General features: G+C 42.4%; 2 protein-coding genes across 2 annotated transcripts in view; one reads left to right on the forward strand and one right to left on the reverse strand.

The window, feature by feature from the left end:
- The first annotated feature begins 2,125 nt into the window (after nucleotides 1-2,125).
- LOC110201154 (tubulin beta-2A chain) lies at nucleotides 2,126-6,163 on the forward strand. Its single transcript, XM_020976662.1, has 4 exons — nucleotides 2,126-2,290; nucleotides 3,670-3,778; nucleotides 4,129-4,239; nucleotides 4,906-6,163. Exons 1-4 carry the CDS (start codon nucleotides 2,234-2,236, stop codon nucleotides 5,964-5,966), a joined length of 1,338 nt encoding a protein of 445 aa, XP_020832321.1. The 5' UTR covers nucleotides 2,126-2,233; the 3' UTR covers nucleotides 5,967-6,163.
- A 1,358-nt stretch (nucleotides 6,164-7,521) lies between these two features.
- BPHL (biphenyl hydrolase like) overlaps nucleotides 7,522-15,850 on the reverse strand; it is a 52,504-nt gene continuing 44,175 nt past the window's right edge. Inside the window, exon 7 of the mRNA XM_020976663.2 lies at nucleotides 7,522-7,882. Within this exon, the coding sequence (XP_020832322.1) occupies nucleotides 7,795-7,882 (88 nt within the window). The 3' untranslated portion in view covers nucleotides 7,522-7,794. The remainder of the gene's footprint in view (nucleotides 7,883-15,850) is intronic.

Consider the following 15,850-nt stretch of genomic DNA (forward strand, 5'->3'; position numbering starts at 1 on the left):
ATCTAATAACATAATGTATGAACCTTAAAATGACATATAAAAATTAGTTATATCACATCCCTTCCTGTATTTCTTGAGGACAGAGACTATGTCATTTTTCATCTTTGCATCCCCTGTGTCCTGGACTTTTTTCCTTTTCAGTAACATTGGGTTTCAGCCTGTCATTTTCTTAAGGTATGGAGAGCCCTCAGTGTGGAAACTCCTGTTGACTGCATGGCAACTCATCAAAAACTTACTTAGGTTTAGAGATTTGCCTGGGACACAAAAAGGATGTATCAGAAGTAGAACTTGAACCTAGGTCTTCTTTACTCCAAAAAAGCTCTACCCCATGCTATTTCCCTTGCATGCTGTAGGCTCTAAAAAAAAAAAAAGAGTCTGTTAAATAATCAAGTTTGTCAAACAAACATTTATTAAGCGCTTATGTGCTTGATATACTTTACATATGCATATTGAAATATCATAGCTTGTACAACCACTAACAGGCAGTTCAATTTAACAAATGTATTAAGGTTCTAATACTGCTGGGGGATACGAGGAGAAAGATGAAACAATCTCTACCTTCATGGAAATTGTATTCTCTTTGGAGGATACATATATTCAAGTAAACAGTATGTATAATCCATATATACAAAGTATACATCAAGACTGAGGGAATGCCAATAACTAGGGGTGGGGTAGAGGGGAGAATCAGAATGCCCTTTATATGGTATCTTTTGAACTACAAACTCGACCTTAAAGCTGAGTTATTATTTCTCCATACCCTCTCATTTTCTGCTCACAAAACACTGGTAAGGAGGTAGGTGTCACCCACATTTTATAGTTATAGACGCAAGGAGAGGGGAGACTAGTTCAAAGTGGTCAATGGTGACTCAAAGATCAATTGTGAGGTCTGCTTGCTCTAGTGCTCTACCGACCCGGCCCTGGAAAAGAACCCAAGCTGGCCATTTCCCCTCCCTCCCCACAACTGGAGCTCTGGGGCCTCACCTCTTCTCTCCAGATTTAAAACATACAGCCTTCATCCCCTCCCCTCCCCCGCCACACACACTGATCCAATTTTCCACACTGCTCCTCAGGGTTCTGGCTCAGCTTTCTCTACCCTACAAGGTGAAAGGAACACCCCAAGAACCAGGTGTCATACCCTAGCACCTGCAAAGGCCTCCTCTTCCGCCTCTGCTTAGGAAATCGAGCCACCAGTTGTCCTTCCAACCCTGAGTCACACTCCCCAGCCCTTCCCCAAAGAAGGTCTCACTTAGACTGGAGGTCGGGAGGCTGGTCACCTATGCTTCTCCACCCGGTTCACTTTGGGCTTTTCTTCAAACCTGTCCCCCCGCGTCCACCCACGAAGCAGCTCATGGATTTCTGATCCCAGTGGCCCCAAATCCCTGCTACCCGCAGCGCTCCACCCCTTCTGGGTCCTCAGCTGGGCCCACAGCCCCGGACAGAGGCAGGCAGGAGGAAGTGGGAATGGAAAGGGGTGGGGGAAGATGAGGCTTTCGGGGAGGCAGGAAGGACCACGTTTCCACCTAGTCAGGCTGGGTCTGCGATTCCCGGCCCAGGGTGCCAGACCAGCCTTTTGGCTCTGAGAGGACGCTGAAGGCATTGGGGTTGGGGTCGAGCGGAGAGGGTGGAAGGGATCAGCGCGGAAGAGTACAGGCTGTGTGTGGAGGAAGCTAGACAGGATGAGGAGGGACATCCCCAGGAGGAGGGGCAGCCAGGCAAGGCCCTTCACTGCAGCCACCGCAGCCCACGCCTAGCTCGAGACCCCTCCCATCAGTGCAGCCCAGGCTGCACGCAGATACACACCCCTCTCCCCAATTCGTGCACCCCAATGGCCAAAGCGTCGCCCGAACTCCTTCATTTCTTTCTCTGCGTCCCCGGCTCCCCATTCGGCCCCACCCCTCGCCTTTCCCCTGTGCCCGGGACAATGCAGCACCCGGACCCGCCCTGCGCCGAGAGGGGCTCGCGACCGCCTCCCCGGCTAGCGCATTACCTCACCGAGGCAGCCGGGGCGGGTGGTGCGCAGAGGCGGAGACGGAGAACCTAGGCTGGCTGGCGGCTAGCGTGTGAATGAAAGGGGCGGGGCATAGGGGCACTTCCTCCGCCCCCCCATATAAAATGCTCCACTTGGGGCTCGGCCGCTCTCAGCTGCAGCCTTGGGATCTGGAGAGCTAGTGCATCTGCACGAGCTTGGGCCGGCTGGGGAAACGAACAATCACTGTCGCAAGCAGGCACCATGCGGGAGATCGTGCACATCCAGGCTGGCCAGTGCGGCAACCAGATAGGAGCCAAGGTGAGGCATGTGGCGGTCAGGAAGTAGGTGCCGGGTGGCTCCTGCGGGCTGGGAAAGGACGGGCTATAGCCCAGGAAGCACTGCCAACCACTTAGGGTTTGTGCATTCCTTCACGCTGATGGTCTGGCCCCGCTCAACCTGCGCCTTAATTCCCCTGAGGCAGAGCTCGAGCTTAAAAAAAGAATAAAAACCTCAAGCCTATTTAAACCCTTTGTATTTTCTTCCGTGGCCATCTGATGACGTATGGGCATATGCTTGTGCGTAATTTTATCTAAGGGCTAGTTTAGTTGGAATATTTACCCAGTGACATGTTAAGCTTCTGTAATTCTTATGTACATATTCTGGTATATATGCATATGCCTGTGCACGCATGTATGAATTCCATTTAAAAAAAACTCATGCATTCAGACACTGAATGGCAAATATGGTTTATGATTAAGGTTTAAGATTAATATTAATTAAAGATTAAGGGTTCACATACTAAAAAGAGATTTTAGACAAATTCCCTAACTCAATATGGGTGCGTTGTCGATCCTTCTAAAGACTAAGCTTGGATCATCCTTCTAAGGTAATGTAATTACTGTAATCATGCCTGTGAATTAACAAGGGGAGTGGTGTTATGGCTTGGCATGAGTGTCTCTGCCAAAGATGTGGTCTCTCTCCAAACCGCCATATTGCTCACCCTCAGCCTCACCCCTTTCCTGCTGTGAATTTACAATAGATTCAACAACCTTCTTGAAGAAAACCCTAAATTGTCTCAGAGCTCCCCTCCTCCCCCGAGCCTCCTGCCTGCCCTTCCCCCATGCACTGGCTCTATGTGAATGGTGTTTAAACTAGTATGTAGGTCAGTGGCATAAAAATCATGTTTCTTAGATGAATTGGGTGGGGTTTGGTGCCAAGATCATTGATCATTGGAACTGACAGAACTTGAACCTTGGGCATCAGGCTGCTTCAGGTCAAACCAAGGCTGTTTTATCAATAGGCAATGCCGTTGATATTGTTCATTTCTGACTCTATCTAAAGTAGCATTAGCCTTCACTGTTAGGCTGGCACGTCATTCCTTTCCTCAGAATGGAATTGATGAATTCACTGCTGCTTCTTCCATGCTGTGTACCTGTTTTTCAGATATTCAATATAATATGGCCGAAGCTCTGCAGCTATCCAGGCACCATAACAGCTTTGCTTGCTTGGTGGTGGTAGAAATGCCCTATTTTGTGCTTGCTTGTCTTTTTCTTGGAATAGTGTCTTTAGCTATCTGACCAGAGTGGCCACTGTTCCAAGAAGGTGGTAGGAAAAAGAAAAAAGAGGCCATCTTTAGTGACATTGAAATGCCTTTCATACCCTCTTAACTCACTACTCATTAAAAATCTGTGTTTCAGTTTTGGGAGGTCATCAGTGATGAACATGGCATTGACCCCACTGGCAGTTACCATGGAGACAGTGACCTGCAGCTAGAAAGAATCAACGTGTACTACAATGAAGCGGCTGGTAACTATTTTTGTATCTTTTTCTTTTCTAATTTTTCCATACTATGGCTAATGAACAACATAGAAATGAAACATAAATGAGAGATGGGTTAATTGAATCATGATGAGTATTGCTGCTGAGGAGGCACTTTTAAATCCTGTAAATGTTATATAGCTGACAAGGTTACATAGATTTATTATTTTGGGATGATTTTTCTTAAGCAGAAAAAACATAATCCTACCAATTCTTTTTTTCTGAGTGCTAGAATTTTCTCCAGTCAATACTGATGAGGAAACTGCACTGAGCACTCTCTCCTCTGGTGACTGAAAAATTGACTACAGATCTAACAGGGGCTTTGGTTCCTTTTACAGGTAACAAATACGTACCTCGGGCGATCCTGGTGGATTTGGAACCTGGCACAATGGACTCAGTCAGATCTGGACCATTTGGCCAGATCTTTAGGCCAGATAACTTCGTTTTTGGTATGTAATCATAAATTGGAACTAGTTAAATGATTCACTGTCTTTCTTACAGCCAAGCTGAGGTGACACATCAGCTCACAGACCTAACCACTCCTTCACTAGATTTCATCCAGCCTGTGAGGTAAAATTGCTTTGGTTACTGTCTCTACTAACCAAGGAAGAATTTCCACTCCTACTCTCATTGAGCTGCAGAAGCTAACATCAGAGTAAAATCTTTAAAGGCTTATAGGCCAAAAAAAAAATGGCTAAAGGCCAGTAAACACTGATTAATTAGCTAGCTGGCATTTCAGAGGCAGTGATAACATAAAGCATATAGAAACAGTTGTTTTACCTACTGTCTGCCTTTCTCCCTTTTTGTGAATTGTTCTCCCCTCTCCATAAAGCTAGAGTCCCTATTTTATAACTGACTTGAACCTTTTTCTCTGTCAAAAAAATCCAATAGGTACTTTTTGGGGTATCTCAATTCATACCACCACCAGTACTACCACCCACAGACATATAAAACAAAGGATTCCCACCTCTGATCTAAAGAAATGTTAACCAGAAAATGTGTATCTATGAAATTAGTACCATATTTTTCAATATAGTCCAAATTGGAGAACTGAAAATGCCCCTTTCAAGAATATTTCAACATCTAATTTGGCCTTTTTCTCCTTCCTCTTCCAGGACAGAGTGGTGCAGGAAATAACTGGGCCAAAGGCCACTACACAGAGGGAGCAGAATTAGTAGATTCCGTCCTGGATGTAGTGAGGAAGGAGTCAGAAAGCTGTGACTGTCTCCAGGGCTTCCAGCTGACCCATTCCCTGGGAGGCGGCACTGGGTCTGGAATGGGAACCCTGCTCATCAGCAAGATCAGGGAAGAGTACCCAGACAGAATCATGAATACCTTCAGTGTGATGCCCTCCCCCAAGGTGTCAGACACTGTAGTTGAGCCCTACAATGCCACCCTATCTGTCCATCAGTTGGTGGAGAACACAGATGAGACCTATTCCATCGACAATGAAGCTCTCTATGACATTTGCTTCAGAACCCTGAAGCTGACCACACCCACTTATGGAGACCTCAACCACTTGGTCTCTGCCACCATGAGTGGAGTCACCACCTGTCTGCGGTTTCCAGGTCAGCTGAATGCTGATCTCCGCAAACTGGCAGTGAACATGGTACCATTCCCCCGCCTGCACTTCTTCATGCCAGGCTTTGCCCCTCTGACCAGCCGTGGTAGCCAGCAGTACCGGGCTCTGACGGTGCCTGAACTCACCCAGCAGATGTTTGATTCTAAAAACATGATGGCCGCCTGTGACCCTCGCCACGGCCGCTACCTGACTGTGGCTGCCATCTTCAGGGGCCGCATGTCCATGAAAGAGGTGGATGAGCAGATGCTCAATGTGCAGAACAAAAACAGCAGCTACTTTGTGGAGTGGATCCCCAACAATGTGAAGACAGCCGTGTGTGACATCCCACCGCGTGGCCTCAAGATGTCTGCCACCTTCATTGGCAATAGCACGGCCATTCAGGAGCTGTTCAAGCGCATCTCAGAGCAGTTCACGGCCATGTTCCGTCGTAAGGCTTTCTTGCACTGGTACACGGGTGAAGGCATGGATGAGATGGAGTTCACTGAAGCAGAGAGCAACATGAATGACCTGGTGTCTGAATATCAGCAGTACCAAGATGCCACTGCTGATGAACAAGGGGAATTTGAGGAGGAGGAAGGAGAGGATGAGGCTTAGGGACATCTGAATACATTATGCATCTTAAATGGACTGTATACTATTGTGCTTACGCATGGTCTTTCTACTTGTACACTATATGGTGCTCAGTTTTGCCACTGTCAGAAGTTAATTGTTGATGTAATAATGTGGAACACTTTAAAATTATGGTAATATCTATGTTAAAATACCTATACTCATAAAAGGCATGAACCTAAGGCCTTGTCTTGACTATTCTTTATCATTTTTTAACTCACTTTTCCTTCATTCCCATGTTTAAAATAAATAAGCAGAACTCTTACAATCTTCAAGGCTCAACTCAGGTACCATCTCTTAGAGGAAGTCTTTCCTGATACTCCCTGTTGTTAATGCCCTTCCCAACCCCAAATTACCTTCTATGTATTTTGTATTTACTTACTGTTCCCTGAGGACATGTATTTTCCCCGACATCCCTCCCTCTTTCACCAGCCCCTTGAGTATATCTCATAAAACTGCTGCTTAAGTGCTGTGTAGTACTGCTGGCAGGCTCAGTTATGTCCTGCTCTGTCCAGGCCTGGAATGGGGTACATAAACCTGCTGCTGGACTATCTGGGTCAGAGAGGAGGCAGGGAGTGAATGTGAGGGTCATTTGCACAGCTTCCAAGCCTGCTTTTACTAGGAGAGAAAGCAAATTTCCCCAGAGATCATTAGGGACTCAGATGAAAAGGAGTGGGCTGAATTGTCAGATGGTTCCTCCCTGTGATTGGTGATGAGACTTACTTAGACGTAACAGTTTGGCTTGGGAGGGGAATCACAGGATCAAACATTTCAAGCTGAAAGGGATCTCAAGCCAAGCCTCACATTTTATTTTATTTATTTTTGGCAAGGCAACTGGGGTTAAATAACTTGCCCAGGGTCACACAGCTAGCAAGTATCACATGTCTGAGGCTGCATTTGAACTCAGCTCCTCCTGGCTCCAGGGCCAGTGCTCTATCCACTGTGCAACCTACCTGCCCCAACCCTTACATTGTACAGATAAGGAAACTGAGGCCCAGAGAGTGACATGGCTCTGGTCTTACAGGTAGGTACTATACTCACCTATAATCATAAAAGGACATCTAAAGCCTTCCCTTTATACAATTTATCATCTTGTAACTCATTTCTTTATTCACATTTTTAAATATATACATGGAACTTAAGGAAATCCTGGAAGCAATAAAAGAGTATAGTATGTAACAGCCTTCTTGCCCCTTGTGTAACAAAAATCACTATTCCTTTTTTTAAAACCTGTGGGCCTATCAAAATTGACTTGGAAGAGTAGTAAGTTCTAGATTGGGACACAGGAAACTGCCTTAATTTCATGTTATAGTTTGCTTTGTTAATAAGCTGAATAAATGGCTATTAACTAGTTGCTTATTATTCCAAATTTCTCCCACCTTAAAGTGGGACAATATATATTCCTTTCCTCTCTGAGGGCCCCTTGTGAGTGTAAATAAAACAACAGGAAATGTCCTATCTGCTTTTAGAAGAAAGATATAGCATAATCTCAAGCTTTTTTAAAATTTCGTTTAGTAATATACCAGACATGAGAAACAAATGGCCCAATCTACAGCAATTTATTTAGAACTAAAGGGATTTTACAGGAAGAAACGGAGAATCTGGAAGGGATTCACAAACAATTTATCAGTAAGAAATTTCATTAGTAAGATTTACTTTTTGGGAATGGGGTAGCTATTACTACAAAATTAAGGTGTTCCCATAAGCATGATTGATCCTAATCTTATTTTTTCTAAAAGAAAGGCAATTTACAATATGATTTAAAGATAGCTGTTTGTGAAAACCAGAAAGATTGTGGCCACATTTTTTTTTTTTACTGCAGGAAGTCTTCTACTAGTTTGTTGAATTCATCTGCAAAGCGCAAATGCAGGTTGTGCTTGCCTTCTGGCATCAGGTGTAACCTAAAAGAAGAAAATAGTGAATATCAAAAAATAAACATTTACTTAGCAGTAAAAAAAATCCATAAAGCCAAGATCTCATCATAACCTATACTTTGAAAGAACCAGGATTTGATTATTTTGACTGATAGAGGTATTCTTTCCATCACAGCAAACTACATTTTCTTAAGCCCTAAACATGCCTTTTCAGCTTTTGAAATTCTTTTGCGTTCTTAGTCTTCGTAAGTTTCCCATAAATATTCTACCTAATGTGTTTCCGCTTATTCTGTTCAGAGATGAATTGGACTAGATGGTTTCTGGCATCCCTTTCCATTCTAAGACTATTTGATCTGGTTTGTAAACAGTATTTGGGGGTACCAACATCGATCTTCACAGGTCTGTCTATTGTTTCACTCTGTTGACTGGCCAATCTCTGCTACCATTCACATCCTTAGAAGCAGCATGGTATAATGGACACATAGTCAAGAACTGGGTTTGAATCTCTGCTTTGCCTGCTAGTCCGATGTCACACCATCTCACTTTGGAGTTCAACATCCTCATCTATAAAATGAGGTTTTGCTAAATGAATTCTAAAGACCCTTCAGACTCTTGGTTGTTTAACAGGAGAGAAAGGATACCATGCCATTTCCTATATGCAAGTCTTGGTTGGTAACATGTTGCAAACTGCTCACACCCACCATACATCTTTTCATTGCCCTTTGTGTGTTTTGTTATTTTAATTCTTTTGCAACTATCAAGAAATGGCTAATGAGCCCATAAAATACTGCAGTCAAACCCATCGAGTACAGGAGAAACTGTTATTGTACAATAATAATAAATAGCAGGGGTTCTTAACCATTTTTTTTTGTCATGAACTCTGCCTGACTGGTTAAGCCTATGGACTCCCCAAGAATAATGTTTTTAAACATATAATATGTAGAATTACAATGCTATAGTTATCATTTTTTTTAAGTTCACAGACTTACAGGTTAAGAAACTTTGATGTATGGTGAAAAAAATAATTTCCTTTATACTAGCTTTTTGGTGAATGCAGAATAACTTTAAATAACTAGAAATACAGTGTGGGTAACAAACTCTTGAAAGCATACTTAGATGGCTGTTAGTGCTTCCCCCTCATATGAGTATTATACAAAGTAAACATTGTATTTGTTATACATCATCAAGCAAAGGAATTTTGGGGCCATCAAATTAATTGGAAGGAAAGAAATGACTAAAGGGGAACTATGGTGACTTCTCTAAGGCTAGATGAGAGTTTGTGCAGTTGATTCTTCAAATAAATGGATGTTTAAAGCCAACTAATGAATGGCTTCTACTGCTAAAGGATGGGAAAGTTGGAATCAGAACTTAGAAGCTTCTTAGCTCCTACTCAAAGTCTGAAAGTTCTAAGTCACACTATCCTCCTTTGGTCAAAAAGCACTTATAATCTTACAATCACAATCTTGGAGTTGGAAGCGACATAAGAGACCATCCTACCCTCTGTCTTTCATCCTGAATCTCACCTTACTTCTTTGAAAGATGCCTAGCCTACTCATCCTTAACCTTTACTTCTATATTCATTGCCCCTACGTACTCACATATCAATCTTTTAACATGTATTCCTGGAAACTGCTTTCTCTAATGTTCAAATCTGAGTTCAAATCTAGCTTTAGACACATGACACTTACTAGCTGTGTGATACTGGGCGAATCACTTAACCCCAATGGGGGAGGGGGGGAGGGGCGGAATATATAGATAGATAGATAACTCTTATCCCTAACAGCATTAACATACTTAACTCACTTAAAACTTAATCCTATTCTGCTTAATTAACTAATATAATCACTGATACCCATCAAATCACAATAAACTAAATAAATACTGATTAATTTGAGTAGGGTGTATCAAAACTGTCATCACAGAATAATTCTTGAAGCTTCCCACTCTCTCCCCTCCCCTCCAATCCAATCAGTTGCCAAATCATGTACTCTACCTTTACATGTCCCTTTTTCTCTGCTCACAAAGATAGTAAGTTAATTCAGTCACCTCTTACCTGGTCTATTTGAATAGTCTATTTGGCCTCTCTGCACTCTCTACACACCTGTCAAATTTCTAAGCCACAGGTTTGACCATTTCATTTCCCCCACTGAAAAATCTTCAGAAGCTGCCTCCTACTTCAAGGAAAGGAAAAAAAAAACCTAACTTTGTCATTTAAAGCCCTTCACAGTCTGGCTCCCACCTACCTTCCAGACTGAATTCATGTTACTCCCCCTCACACACTCAGACAAACTGCCCTACTCAGTTTCCAAAATTTGACCTGAGATTTCCCATCTTTGTGACTTTGTAGATGCTGCCTCTTCCCTCACCCCAGTATGCTTGGAATCTACTCCCTCAATTCCACCTCTAAAAGTCTCCAGTTCCCCCCACTACCTCCCAAAAAAACCCAACTCATTCCTTTTCCCTTCCCCTTGGATGTCCCCCTCACATGCTAGTTTTTTCATTTTTAAATGTTTATCCTGGTTTCTTTTTTTCCCCCTTCCACTTCTACCTTTCCCTGTCATTACCTCCCAATGATCAGCATTCTCTGCTTCCAGAAGCAACTTTATATTTATTTACTTGAGTACATATTACATTTCATACACGCCACACCCTAGTCGTCAGTTAGATGGCTAACATTTACTGAGCTCCTACTATGGGTCAAGCACCATGCTAAACAATGAGGATAGAAAGAAAGGCAAAAAACAGTCCCTGCTCTCAAGGAGCTCACAGTCTAAAGGGAGAGGTTACACTCAAAACACCATGAACAAACAAGACACATAAAATAAATTGGAGGCAGTCTTCTTAGAAGAAAGGCACTAAGACTGAGAACTGGCAAAGACTTCTTGAAGAAGGAGAGACTTGGGCTGAGCCACGAAAGAAGCCTGGGAAGCCAGGAGGCAGAGATGATGAGAAGAGCTTTTAAGGGACAAGGGAGAGTCAGCAAAAATGTTCAGTCAGGTGATGAAATTTCCTGTACCAGTGCAAAGAGGCCAGTGTCACTGAAACAGAGTATGTGGAGGGGAATAAAGTGTAAGAAGACTGGAAAGACAAGGGGGGTTCAGGTTATGAGGGGCTTTCAAAGTCAAACAGAGGATCTTATATTTAATTCTAGAGGTAACTGGGAGCCATTGGAATTGACTGAACAGGGCAGGGAAGTGATATTGTCAGACTTGTACTTTAAGAAAATGGATTTGGCATGTGAGTGGATAATGGATTGAATGGGGAGAGATGTGGTAGGGAGCAATAGTCCAGGTGAGGTGATGTGACATGAGGTGATATGGGCCTATGTTAGGTTGATGGCACTGTCAGAGGAGAGATGTTATAAAGGGGGAAACAAAAAAACTTAACCACTAACTGTATACAGAGGGAGGGTGAGGAGTAGAGGATGAAACCTAGATTGCAAGCCTGGCTGAGTGGGAGGATGATGGTCCCCTCAATGATACTAGGGAATTTAGAAAGAGAAGAGGGTTTAGGGGAAAAGATAATGAATTCAATTTTAGATAAGTTATCTATAGACATCTAGTTCAAGATGTTTAAAAGGCAAAGATTTAAGACTTGAGGTCCAAAGAGATGTTAGGATTGGACAAATAGATCTGAGAGCCAACTGCATAGAAATGATAATTGAATCTATGGGAACTGATGAGATCACCAAATATAATGGGATAGAGGGAGAGGAGAAGAGGACCCAAGACAGAGTCTAAGGGGTAAGGGGTAATTAGGAAGGAAGGAAGGAGTCCTAGAGGTCTGTAGACAACAGCTACCAGAATTTTGATTGGATTATAATTATGTATTGGATAACCTCAAGAAGGAAAGGTTACTGAGTGAAGGTGGAATCTGGTAGTGGCAATGTGGAACAAGGAGGAATCCAACACCCCCACCATAACCAAATGAGTCTGGGTGAACAAGTGAAAGTTCAATCCGTGGTAGGGAGGCTGTTATCAAGAAAGAGTCAGGTCTCAGTGAGTTCAAGAAGAGAACAAGAAAGGAAAAGGTTCTTAGATGAATTCTAGTTTCCAGTAACGGGGCAGCTAGGTGGCACAGTGGATATAGTGCCAGGCCTGAAATCAGGAAGATTCATCTTCCTGAGTTCAAATCTGGCCTCAGACACTTACTAGTTGTGTAACCCTAGGCAAGTCACTTTTAACCCTGTTTGCTTCAGTTTCCTCATCTGTAAAATGAGCTGGAGAAGGAAATGGCAAACCCCTGCAGTATCTCTGCCAAGAAAACCCCAAATGGGGTCATAAAGAGTCAGGCATAACTGAACAACAAAGTTTCCAATAATATGGAAACTACTTGAATTCAAATGAGGATTCTAGGGAACTCTGAGTCTGGGTCTGGGTGTGAAATTGTTAGGTGATAAAAAGAAATATTAAGAAGCAAATTAAGAAAAGAAAAATGAAGTCCATACGCAAAGAGTCCCCTCTCCTCCTCTGTTCCTTATCTCATATCATTCAGATGCCTTCCTTCTGCTACTATTTTCTCCTTCATCCCTGTTTCACATGAAGAAGTTACCTTTTTCTATGACAAGGTAAACCCCTCTAACGAAGCATCAGAAGCAGGGGTAAGAACACTGGATCTGGAGCCAGAGAAACCTTCCAGCTCTGCCACTTAGTACTTATTAACTGGGAACATTAGGCAAGTCACCCCACCTCCATGGGCCTGAGTACACTTTTCTGTAAAATGAGTGGGTTGGATTCTATGAAGACTCAGGTCTCTTTCAGCTCTATCTAGATCTATGATCTTATCACTTTTTTTCTCTTTATATGCCAGCATTTAGCATAGTGCAACCCCTCATTGTTGAACTGATGTGAATCCAAACCAATCCCATAACTAAGCAGAAATTCCCTCTTTGATGTTTTTCTACAGAGTGGACATCTGGCCTGTCCTTGTACACATCTGATGACAGAGAACTCACTGCACCTCCTGAGCCAGCCAGGCCACTCCAGTACTGAACAGCTGTCCATATTGTTATGGAGTTTTTTCCTAATATTAAGCTGTAATTGGTCTCTTTGCAACTTCAGCCCACTATTGCTATTTCTGTCCTCTGGGACCAGGCAAAACAGGTCTGGTCTTGGAGAAACTTAAATCTGCCTAAGACTGCTATGGTGAATTGCAAAGGACTCCTCTGCGGGATTATATGTATAAGCCTACAAATTGCTGCTGCCTTAAGCAACCCTTTGCTGAGCAAGTAGCTTCTGCAGCTGTCATAACACATTTTTTGTTCACAAGTTTCGCTGCACTGTTAAGATATTTATTTTCAATAGGATTCTGAGTAGGAAGTCAAGTGGAGTCTGAATGAATTACATTTTCTTTAATAAAAGCAGAATTTGGTGAGTTCAAGGTTATATTTACTATGCATTGCTTTGAAAAGGCGAAGGAAATGATTGAAGACTCCTAAACAAATGGAAGCTTGAGATGTAAGTTATAATAGCTGGAAGTCACTCAAGTCTGGTCTGTTTATATTAGAAACTGGACATTAGAGAGAATGTATTGAGGCCAACAGTTCTTTTATCGTGCCCACTTACCTACCACCTCTAGTCCTGGAGTCAGATTTGTTTCAGCTCAACCTTGTGGTACAGATCAAAGAAAACGTGTTGCTGTTCAGTCATTTCAGACTCTTTGTGACCCCATTTGGGGTTTTCCTGGCAATGATACTGGAGTGGTTCCCCCTTCCTTCCCCAGCTCTTTTTACAAATGAGGAAACTGAGACAAACAAGGTGAAATGACTTGCCCAGGACACACAACTAGTAAGTATCTGAGGCCAGCTTCCTGACTTCCAGCACTCTATCCACGATGCCATCCAGCTATGCTCAAAGTTAAACTAGAGAAGGACTTTTTGGTGGGATGGGAGATCTATTTTACTCTCAGTCAGCCAAGGTGATTCCCTAGTCCACAGAATCTAAAATGCGTGACTTTCTCTGGAATGGTGTGTAATTTCTAGACCTAGTTGAATCTTCAGCTTTGGTGTGGGTCTCCACCCAGCAGTTCTTAAAGTGTTACCTGGTAGATCTCCAAGCCTGCTGCAGATATAACTATCTTGCTCCCCATTCTTTCCACCACTTGCCAGGATTCCTAGCAAAGAAGGAAGCAAAACCAGGACAGCATTCCCTCTTCTGCTCTGCTTAGGTATATTTTATTGTTTACTTATTCCACACCTTCCCACTGCAATGATCTCTTTGTGGAGGAAATGAAGAGTAGTTTCTTCTCTTAAAGAGGATGAGAAGCACTCCTTTAAGGCAAGTGGTTCTCAAAGTGTGATCTGGGGACCTGGGGGGTCCCTAATTTCCTTTTAGGAAGTCTTTAAGGTTAAACTAGTTTTGTATTCTAAAATGTCTTCATTTCAAATATAGCAAATATCAACAGACATAACCCACACAAATAAAAGCCTTTTGGGGTCCTCAATAAAATTTTAAGAGTGTAAAAATTAATAACCACGGTTCTAAGGCATAATTAAGAGTACAGATGACCTCTGAAATGAAAGGATGAGAATATGATCAGAATTACCTTTCTTAATACTTTTTCTTTTTCATTAATCAAAAGCCCTTATCATGCTACCATCATGCTCAGACACAAGACTGAATGACTTCAAAATATCCAGTTATTTTGTATTCCTTTGAAGGCATAAAGAAAGGTAACTGTAGTTACATAGTTGTCAAAAGGTGAGTAAACTCCACCTAGGAACTATATTTGCATTATTATGTGAAATGTATCTAACTAGATTTCATAGCCACTCAGAGGTGATGATAATGGCACGATGGAACGAGGAAAGGAGGGATTTGGAATCAAGAAAGTCCTGGATTCAAATTTCACCCAGCTGTGTGACAGAGTTGTAAAATAACTGACCTCTCTGCACCCCAGTTTCCTCAAATATAAAGTGGGGATAATAATACTTGTGCTCTCTACCTCACAAGGCTGTTGTGAAGATTAAGAAAGACACTATATATAAAGCACTCTTCTAACCTTAGAGTCCTATGCATATGCCAATTAATTAATATGTCCTTGAGTTTTGTATGTGCATGTGCATGCACACATGCATACATACATACACACACACACACACACACACACACACACACACACACACAACACACACACACACACACACACCCCCCTACAGGACATGCTGCGTGATTCAACATACCTCTGAGGATTGTCTGAAAATGGACTGGGTTCTGAGAGTAAGCAGAAGGTTTCTGTTAGCACAGGAAAATAAATTGTAGTAGATGTTGAAAGACTCGTGGCTCATTCTGCCATGAAAATTCAATAGTTACTTAGCTTCTGCATACATACCACAATTATTCTAAGACATTCATCCTGAAAGCAGAAGAAACTAAAGTTCTATAATGCCATCTTTCCTTTTTTATACTAAGGTTTTCACTTAAAAAGCAAATAATTGCAAACTGGGCAAAGGAATAAAAAACTGATGAGGGCAAACAGTAGGGTCCAAGTTCCTAAGAGATCATTTCTAACAATCTCTTCATTGCCTGTTTAAAAAAACAAACCAAACTGTATGTTATTTATTACCTATTGTTGTTGTTCAGTACCTTTAGTCATGTCTGATTCTTTGTGACCCTATTTGGCATTTTCTTGGCAAAGATACCTAGAGTGGTTTGCCGTTTCCTTCTCCAGCTCATTTGACAGATGAGGAACTGAGGTAAACAGAGTTAACTGACTTGTCCAGGGGTCACATAGCTAGTTAGTGTCTGAGGCCAAATCTGAACTCACGAAAAGGAGTCTTTCTGATTGCAAGCTCAGTGCTCTATCTACTGCAACACCTATTCATTACCTACGTGTACATTTAAATGACATATGCTTTGTAATCTATTTTGTAATTTCAACTAATCAATGTATTTAAAAATATTAATAGCTGAGGCAGCTAGGTTGGAACACAAGATAGAATGCTAGACTTGGGAGTCAGGAAGACTCGGGTTTAAAGCACCCTCCTCAGCCTCATTT

This window comes from Phascolarctos cinereus, unplaced genomic scaffold (assembly GCF_003287225.1).
Source record: "Phascolarctos cinereus isolate Bilbo 61053 unplaced genomic scaffold, phaCin_HiC Scaffold_4;HRSCAF=312, whole genome shotgun sequence".
Classification (NCBI taxonomy): Eukaryota; Metazoa; Chordata; class Mammalia; order Diprotodontia; family Phascolarctidae; genus Phascolarctos; species Phascolarctos cinereus.